Source organism: Aulonocara sp. 'chitande type north' Nkhata Bay, linkage group LG7 (assembly GCF_057382095.1).
Source record: "Aulonocara sp. 'chitande type north' Nkhata Bay isolate Kocher_YH1m ecotype deep benthic linkage group LG7, A_spYH_male_GT1.1, whole genome shotgun sequence".
NCBI lineage: Eukaryota > Metazoa > Chordata > Actinopteri > Cichliformes > Cichlidae > Aulonocara > Aulonocara sp. 'chitande type north' Nkhata Bay.
In genome coordinates, this window is record NC_141350.1 from 65,593,512 (window position 1) to 65,602,754 (window position 9,243).

The following is a 9,243-nucleotide window of genomic DNA, read 5'->3' on the forward strand; positions in this document are numbered from 1 at the left end:
ACGTTTTTTTTTTCCTTTTTGGGGGGGTAAAATTTGTTTTCCATGTGTTGCAGTTAGAATGGTTATTTTCTGTGTTGCCCAATTGCAAGTCTTGGAGAAAAATTTAATAAAAACAAAAATGATATATTCTGATTGCAGAGGTTCAGAGTTCAGAGGGTTATGGTTGGGGTCATCACCGACAATGGCTTAGACCTCAGATGGTTTAGTCTGCCTAAAGCTAATGTGTTTAAAAGGCAAAGTACTACATAACTCCAATCCCGTGCTACGTGATATTTTTGGCTTTTGAGAATTTTTCAGGTGTTAAAAAAAAAATCGACATTGTAATTTTTACACATTTTTACACATAAACCATAAACCAGAACAAATATTTTTTTGTTTTTTTCTGTAGTGTGTTTAGCTTGCAATAAAAAGTGCCTTGATGCAACTGTTGTTGTGATCTGGTGCTGTATAAATTAAACTGTATTGAAGTGAAGAGCCCCAGGAGGAAAACGTGTCACAGAGCATGATAATATTTTAGGGATGTCATAAAAGTGTTACTCTGACAAAGTAGCTCTACCAGGATCTCCAACTCAGTATCTGGAGGATGTGCAGGAGGTCCAACCTCTCTATGTGAAATGCATAACTGGAAATGTGTGCAAGGTCCGTAAGACCAAGTACAAAAGATAAGAGTTCATTTTGAAATCAACATCTTCTAGTTTCTGAAAATATGCTTGTTCAGCATGTAGCTCAAATGCAACCCAACCCTAGCAGTATTCCTAAGCCACTGGCTGATTCCTGGTGGATGCTGAAGTTAAAGGATCTGATGCTAACATTTTGGTGTTTTGGGAATATGAGTAATAACTGTTTGGTGGATGACAGACCTTTTCCAAAAAGTCATTTTTGTGCTTCTCCAAACAAAGTGTTTGTTCTCCTCATCAGTAATGGAGCAGCAGGACCCCCATCTGTCACTCGTTCAATTTTTCCTCATCAGGTAGAAAATTTCATGTGTTGCTGCAATCCCAACCACAAGAGGGGAAGTGAAACTCAACACACGCTCACAGTAGAGCTTAATGGGAGTGTACACAAGTTAGCTGCTGCAGTCACACACATGCCAAAATCACACTAAGACACTTTCATGCAGTTCTGCCGAGCGATCCAACATGAAGCTGTATGTGATTGTTCCACTGTGTGTGCTGTTTACCATCACCCAGCAGGTAAGAAAACACAGAAGACATTGTGATATTTTAATTAAATTAACTGCTTTTTATTAACTGATTTTTGCTTTGTTTAACATTTTAAATTTCAGATATCTTTGTCTGAGAATTGTGTCTGTGAATTTGCACAATCTGAGAAAAGTTTCCCTCATGACAAACTGGAAAGAGTTCAAGGTGCTGCCTTAGACTGCAACAGCAACCTTATGCCACAGAAGGTATATGTGTGTGTGTGTGTGTGTGTGTATGTATGTGTGCATTCATGCTAAGTACTTTATAGCCACTGCTCTGCCTGCAGATTATAAAGCTGGAGAGTTTGCTCCTTGGTTTGGATCGCCGTCTGCCTGTACTGGAGAAGGATGTATCGATGCTGGAGAAAGAAGATGATGGAGAGCTCTACGGTGTTCTCAGCCTCTACGTCATAGAGAACGAAATGACTGAGATCAATGAGCTGATTGATAAGCTCAACAGCACCAGTCTGGAACAGGAGCGTGTTACTGCTGCGACAACTCAACAGGTAAATTCACAAACAGATGAGGCATTATATTAAGAACTTGCTTTTCAAGTCTCGATCGCGTTTTAACGTAGAATGCTTTTTTCACTTGATCTCTGAAGTCTTGGTACTTGGCAGACAAAGCAAATGGTCACTCTGACTTACACACATCTAAAATAATTTACATTCCCATTAGAACCTTTTCAAAATGAGTTACTGAAATTGATGTTTTTGAAGCTACTGAATTCTATAAATTCTGCAATGACAGAAATACATCATAACAACACTATAGTCTGCTTAGTCACAGTACTGCTATGACTTGGCCTTCTCACTGTATGTGCCGAGCCTGGCAGCCTTCCCAAAAAGTAGTCTGCTTCTCTAATTCACAGACTGCTCAGTGGTTGCTCTTGTTTTCCTCAAAGACTGCTCCTAATTAAAGGCTCAACACAAAGCATTGTTTCTACCTGTAGAATAAATGCTTTGTCTAATTTTTATCCATGGCAAGGTCTTCAGTCAGGCATAAACCCAGCCTTACTTAATGCACCATTTTCATGTGTCAGCTTGTATTTTGAGTAAATGCTCATTCAAAACTCTTACCATATTTTACGTGCAAATAAAATGAGATTTTGATCAGATATCTGTGCTGATGTCAGCTTCAGGACCTGAGAGAAGAGATGCAGGAGCTAGAGACATTTGACACAATGCAAGTGGTGAAAAGACAACAAGCCAACCAACGCCTGAAGAGGGACCTGCAACAATGCAAGAACGGGCTTCATCCCACCCACCAACCCACTGAGCCTCCACATGGTAATCCCCAAAAGCTTCCTTTATGCAGCTCAAAGCGATCTGACTATAGCATAGCATTTGCATATCTCCACACCTGCACAGATACCCAACATTAATTTGGCAGATATCAAAAAGTGTGCTATTTAAGCTGCTTTAGCATGTCCACATTTCTGCAAGCCACTTTAAATTCAATTCAATTTTAGTTTTAGTTATATAGCGCCAAATCACAACAACAGTCGCATCAAGGTGCTTTATATTGTAAGGTAGACCCTACAATAATACATACAAAGAAAAACCCAACAATCAAATGACCCCCTATGAGCAGCACTTTGGCGACAGTGGGAAGGAAAAACTCCCTTTTAACAGGAAGAAACCTCCAACAGAACCAGGTTCAGGGAGGGGCGGGGCCATCTGCTGCAACCAGTTGGGGTGAGATAAGGAAACAGGATAAAGACATGCTGTGGAAGAGAGACAGAAATTAATAATAAGTATGATTTAATGCAGAGAGGTCTATTAACACATAACGACTGAGCAAGGTGACTGAAGAAGAAATACTCAATGCATCATGGGAATCCCCCAATAGTGTACACCTATTGCAGCATAACTAAGGGAGGATTCAGGGTCACCTGGTCCAGCCCTAACTATATGCTTTAGCAAAAAGGAAAGTTTCAAGCCTAATCTTAAAAGTAGAGATAGTGTCTGTCTCCCGAATCCAAACTGGAAGCTGGTTCCAGTTCAGTTCAGTTCAGTTCAGTTCATTTTTATTTCAAACATTTCAAACATGTGCCTTCACAATCATTACAAAATATCATTCCATTATTTGTTTGAAAAGGAGTAGGCTGAAGTATTTACTTATTTGTCCCTACCCCCTCAAGTTTTACCTCTCATTCATTTAATTTTTTTTTCTTAAATTAAACAAACAACATATGAAACATATAAACATATGAAGTAAAACAAAACATCATGGAAGCTGGTTCCACAGAAGAGGGGCCTGAAAACTGAAGGCTCTGCCTCCCATTCTACTTTTACTCTAGGAACAACAAGTAAGCCTGCAGAGTGAGAGCGAAGTGCTCTAATAGGGTGATATGGTACTACAAGGTCATTAAAATATGATGGGGCCTGATTTTTTAAGACCTTGTATGTGAGGAGCAGGATTTTGAAATCTGGATTTAACAGGAAGCCAATGAAGGGAAGCCAAAACAGGAGAAATCTGCTCTCTCTTTCTAGTCCCTGTCAGGACTCTTGCTGCAGCATTTTGGATTAACTGAAGGTTTTTCAGGGAGGTTTTTGGACATCCTGATAATAATGAATTACAGTCGTCCAGCCTGGAAGTAATAAATGCATGAACTAGTTTTTCAGCATCACTCTGAGACAGGATATTTCTAATTTTAGAGATGTTGTGCAAATGGAAGAACGCAGTCTTACATATTTGTTTAATATGGGCATCAAAGGACATGTCCTGGTCAAAAATGACTCCAAGGTTCCTCACAGCGTTACTGGAGGCCAAGGTTATGCCATCCAGAGTAAGAATCTGGTTAGATATCATATTTCTAAGATTTTCAGGGCCGAGTACAATAACCTCAGTTTTATCTGAATTAAGAAGCAGAAAGTTAGCGGCCATCCAGGTCTTTATGTCTTTAAGATATTCCTGCAGTTTAACTAATTGGTGTGTGTTTTATGGCTTTATGGGTAGATAGAGTTGGGTGTCATCAGCTTAGCAGTGAAAATGTATGCGGTGTCTTCTGATGATACTGCCTAAAGGCAGCGTGTATAATGTAAACAGAATTGGTCCTAGCACTGAACCCTGTGAAACTCCAAAATTAACCTTAGTGTGCGAAGAGGACTCCATTTGTAACCAACAACTTTGCAACCAACTTCCAGCACAGAGCTTTGTTCTGTACTGGAGTTTTGCTGCTGCTCTCCACTTTCCATGAAAGGCCCGGAGCAGAGCAATGCAACCAAACATTAACTCTTGCAGATATAAATAGTAGTCTTACCTTGACTATAATCCTGCTGAATGAACTACTATAGCCATATATGGGAAGAAATCGGCCATGCAAATTAACACTCTCGCTTTGTTTCCTTTAACATTTTATCCTCAGGTAATTGTCCCTATGGTCAGTTTCTGAATATAAGTGAACCGAGGGTCTACACAGCAGGAGAGTATCCTGGTTCATACAAGTATGGTGCCTGGGGTCGGGATCCCAAACCAGAAGCCGGGAAGGAGAGTTGGTATTGGCGGGTAATATTGACTTCCAGCAACAGATATGCCCACTACGTCCGTTTCTATTCCACCTTGAGCTCCCTCATCATTGGGGTGAGCGTCCCTGGTAAGAACCTGTCCTTTTGTAATATTTTTTGTGGCATACTGGGGAACATTTAAGTGTAAACTATTTACAGTACGGAAGGCAAGGTGTAGACTGACTTTCCTCCAATAAAAAAACGTAAGCTAGAACTAAACACTTCTGCTAGTCACACTACAGAGTCAGTTCCCAAAATTGTGGAAATGTAAGTTGTTTCACAAAAGGCACAAAAGCAGAACTGGCTCTATAACAGCATCACGTTTAGGGATGAGTATCAAAAACCAGTTCTTGTTGAGAACAGCTGAGGTTGTTGAGGTTCCCACTGTTTCAAAATTCCTTGGAATTGTCGATATCGATTCCAGTCGCCCCGAATGACGTCACCACATTGCGGAGCGTCATTTACCTGGCAGGAAACATGGTGGCTCAAACACTCAAAAGTGTGGTTATACTTTACAAGAACTGATGACAACACGGCAACTTGCAAAGTAGATATTTCATTTAAGGGAGGAAACACTACAAATATGCAAAAACATTTGCTCACAAAACACGCGATGACCTTAAATGAATGTCGTGTTTTTAATTCCGCTCCGGACTCGTGAATCTCAACCCAGCAGCAGCGGTAACATTTGCACGTCCTCTCCCGTTAATGCGGCAGGTAAATAATCAACTACCAGTGCATATTATGTTAGCGCGATCTGCCTTATTACAAAACCTGCCATTACTGTGCATTTAGGTGACCGTGATGAGAGAGACAGAGTCTGGCTCAGATGCTGGCAGTTCTCACTGCAGTCTACCGGTAGCGTCTCCTTTCAGGCCAGGATAGACGAATGTCACCGAGCAGTGACTGAGTTTGTGGTAAAAGGCTTGCACCCATTTGCCACAGCAGATGTCCCCGATTTTCGCTAAGTGAATGTGTTTAATTGTAGGCAGGGACATTACTGGATATTCTTGTGTAATTGCTACAGAATAATTTATGTTATACTTTGTTATTGCTACAGGAGAATATTTATTTTATTATTTTACATTTACATTTTTTTTCCTGGGGCCCCTGTGACACCCCATTGAAGAGCCGTAGGTTGGATCTCTTAAGATCTCACTGTTGGGTTTGTAAGGCCATGTTACTTCTAAATTTCTATCTTGTTCAAAGAGAAGATATAAAGCAAAGTTCTAAGCTAATCGACCTTAGTGTTCTCCTTTTAAAAAAAGAATCGATAAGAGAATCAATAAAGAATCGAATCGTTAAACAGAATCGAAAATGGAATCGGAATCATGAAAATCTTATCAATACCCATCCCTAATCACCTTGCTCTGTCTATACTGCCAGTCTAAAAGTAAGTTGTAGATAGTGACTCCAGTAAACTCCTCCAGTCTCTCAGTAGTTTTTTTTTTTTTTTTTTTTTTAAAAAAACACAGCATGAATCATGCGAAATCTTCTGATACTTTCAAAATCCGGCTCTCTTCCTGACAATCTCAGCACCAAAGGTTCACCCTGAAGGTGTAACTAATTTTAAAGAAAATTCAGTCAATCCTTAAACTTTTTAAAAAGCTAGGCACTGCTGGTTTTAGCAACATTGGGTCAGACGGGAATACACTTCAAATTTGTTGAAGGCTAATTTCAGCAGAGGATTGACACACAAGAGAATGTTTGTGATCCTGAAAATAATTTAAACAATAATCAAAGACCAATGAAAAGATGTACCCACCAAAAAAGCACAATTATTTTTTTGTGGATAATATAAAAACAGTATTATAAAATGTAATAGGTTTTGTTTTTTAATCAGGCTTGTCAGTTATTATCTTTTTCTTCCTTTTTCAGGCAACGTCCAGATCAGTCCCTCAAATCCAACTACCAACACCATCCAAGGTCCAAATAATGTTCTGTATGGAGGCGCTTTGTACTACAACTGTTACAACAAGGATGCCGTTTGTCGTTTCAACCTCACTTCCAAAATTGTTACCACCTTACATCTACCCAAAGGAACCAGGTTGATTCACTTAACTCTGTTTTTAAAAATGGTTATTTTGTAATAAAGATAATAAATACAGTTTTTATTTTTATAACAAGAATAGCAAATACTCTTTTTACTCATATTTTACTCAGTATAAATATTAGTTTTGCAAACACTCTCATGGGAAATATATTCTTTTAAAAAGGAGAAACCATAAAGTACAGGTCTTTAAGAGATAAGCAAACATGACATTTTTTGGTGTAAAACATTCATTTCTGTCCTCTGTTAATCAGGTACAATGCAAAGGGTAACTTCTGCAACCTTGAAGAATGCTACCAATGCACTGACCTGGACCTGGCAACAGATGAGTCTGGCATCTGGGTGGTCTACACCACCACCCAGGACTTTGGCAACTTGGTTCTGTCCAAGGTGGAAGAGGGTGAACCACCAAAGCTCGGACAAACCTGGCACACTTCAGTCTACAAGCAGGCAGTGACCAACACCTTCATGGCCTGCGGCGTCCTCTACGCCACACGTTACGTCAACGAAGAGGTCGAGGAGATCTTTTACTCCTTCAACCCCGTGACGGGACAGGAGAGGTTCAACGTTGGCATCTTCATGAAGAAGTTGGCTCCTAACATTCAAGCCCTGAACTACAGCCCTGTGGACCAGATGCTTCATGCCTACTGTGACTCCTACATGGTCTCTTACAAGGTGCAGTTTGAGTTACTGGATAATCAGTCCTGAAGCTAAATACTGACTCCAGTAATAGTTACTAAAGAATAAAAACAAGCATTGAATTTCTGAAAAATGACACATACTATACACAATATGCATTATCAATTTACATACTAAACCAATTTACTGTTGTGTCTTTCTTTTTACTGTTTTCCTTCAATCAATTAAAAGCATACACTTCTGGTGTGGTTTTATTCAGTGTTATATTCAGGCTATGTTTCAAAAGTCAACATGGAGCTACTGGTATAAATTTAGATCAAGTAATTGTATAGGAAGTGTAGAATTTAACTGACATCAGCTTACAAAAAGGGTAAAGAGCAACTCAGACGTAAAGAGAGATGTGGACAGCTTTGGAAAGCTTGAGCAAATCCACGTCATTGGTATATTATACGACTCCATCAGGAAGTCAGTTCAACTGGCAAACACATCTCACTTCTGAAAATTAGAAATATTTAAAGACCACAAGGTATGGTATTTCCACAATATTATAAAAAGATGCAATATCCTTCAGCAGACAAGGCCTCAGTGCTGGGTATTGCCTTCTGTACCAGAAATGACTTCTGATATTTTGCCTAATAGTTCCCTCATCTCCAACATCAGTTGGCTGAAACATGTTGACCCTTCTTCTCTCCACCTTCAAAATGTTTGATTTACAAGTTTACAAACTACAAGTTTCTGTTAGATTTGTATTCTTGATTGTCATTTATGCTTAGAAATATCTACTCATATATGCTTAGAGTGTTATAATCAATGTCATGTTGGTAGAGGTTTGATCCTTAATAGTCTGCAAAGGCTTTGTGTACATTCCAGAGTGTTCTGGCATTCACACCTACATCCTGGGAGAGGTCAAACCTTCTCTTATTGTTTTATGGTAGGATAAACGTAGCTATATCAGTTTTAGGCTAAGTGCCTTTTGTTTAGATGGACCGCTAGACTCCTGGCACCAGCTTTGGGGAGTCTTCACAGGGTCACATCTTGACCCCCCCCCCCCCCCCCCCCCCCCCACACACACACACACACACACACACACATGCTTACACAACGCACAGGCAAGGTACTCTTTGTGTGTATGTAGACGTCATATGTTAATGAACCTATGTATATTCATGTGAGCTCAATAAAAGGAGTGCTATGGGGAACCTGGCTGAGAGTCTGACGGAGGTCAAGTGGGTGGAACGACACTTGGCTCCAGGCAGGTCTCCCTCATGCATGAGTAACACAAAGAACTTTGCCTACTTGGTGTTCAATGTCTTTGCTGTGTAGTTAAATTGTCTCGTTCCAGTGGTGGGCCTGTGCTAGACAGAGCCAACAGTTTCCAAATGTATGTTCACATTATTTTCAAGCGTTTTAATGAGATGATCTACTTTGAATATTTTATTACTTGCCTACATTGTATGTATCTGGTATATGTTCCCATTACTCAGGTGTACAGTACATAGACTGCTAGCCAAAGCTAGCTTGCGTACAGAGAGCAAGCTTGTATAAGAACAGGCCTCAAACCACACTTTACCCTGTGGCCTCTGGCATCATAAACGCAATATTGCGCACTGGTTATGAAGAGAACCTTGAACCTTGAGCTGCTCTATATTAACCACATTTTTGGTGTCTAAGGGCGTCTCTCTATTAGGCTTCCCATGCACCCAAAACGTGACAGAAAACACCTGAGTCGTCAAATTCTGACGTAAAGTCTTTATTTCTCACTTGTTACTTGATCAGTACATTGACAGAGACAGTTTACTTTGTATATGTATTTATATAATATATTTAAACTTTACAGTACACAT

At 39.8% G+C, this 9,243-nt stretch overlaps 1 protein-coding gene across 1 annotated transcript; it reads left to right on the forward strand.

Annotated features, from left to right (window-relative positions):
* Window positions 1–1,086: 1,086 nt before the first annotated feature.
* Window positions 1,087–8,448, forward strand: LOC147326671 (olfactomedin-4-like). Its single transcript, XM_086302008.1, has 7 exons — window positions 1,087–1,193; window positions 1,286–1,408; window positions 1,489–1,707; window positions 2,337–2,490; window positions 4,572–4,799; window positions 6,589–6,757; window positions 7,015–8,448. Exons 1-7 carry the CDS (start codon window positions 1,140–1,142, stop codon window positions 7,466–7,468), a joined length of 1,401 nt encoding a protein of 466 aa, XP_086158134.1. The 5' UTR covers window positions 1,087–1,139; the 3' UTR covers window positions 7,469–8,448.
* Window positions 8,449–9,243: the final 795 nt, after the last annotated feature.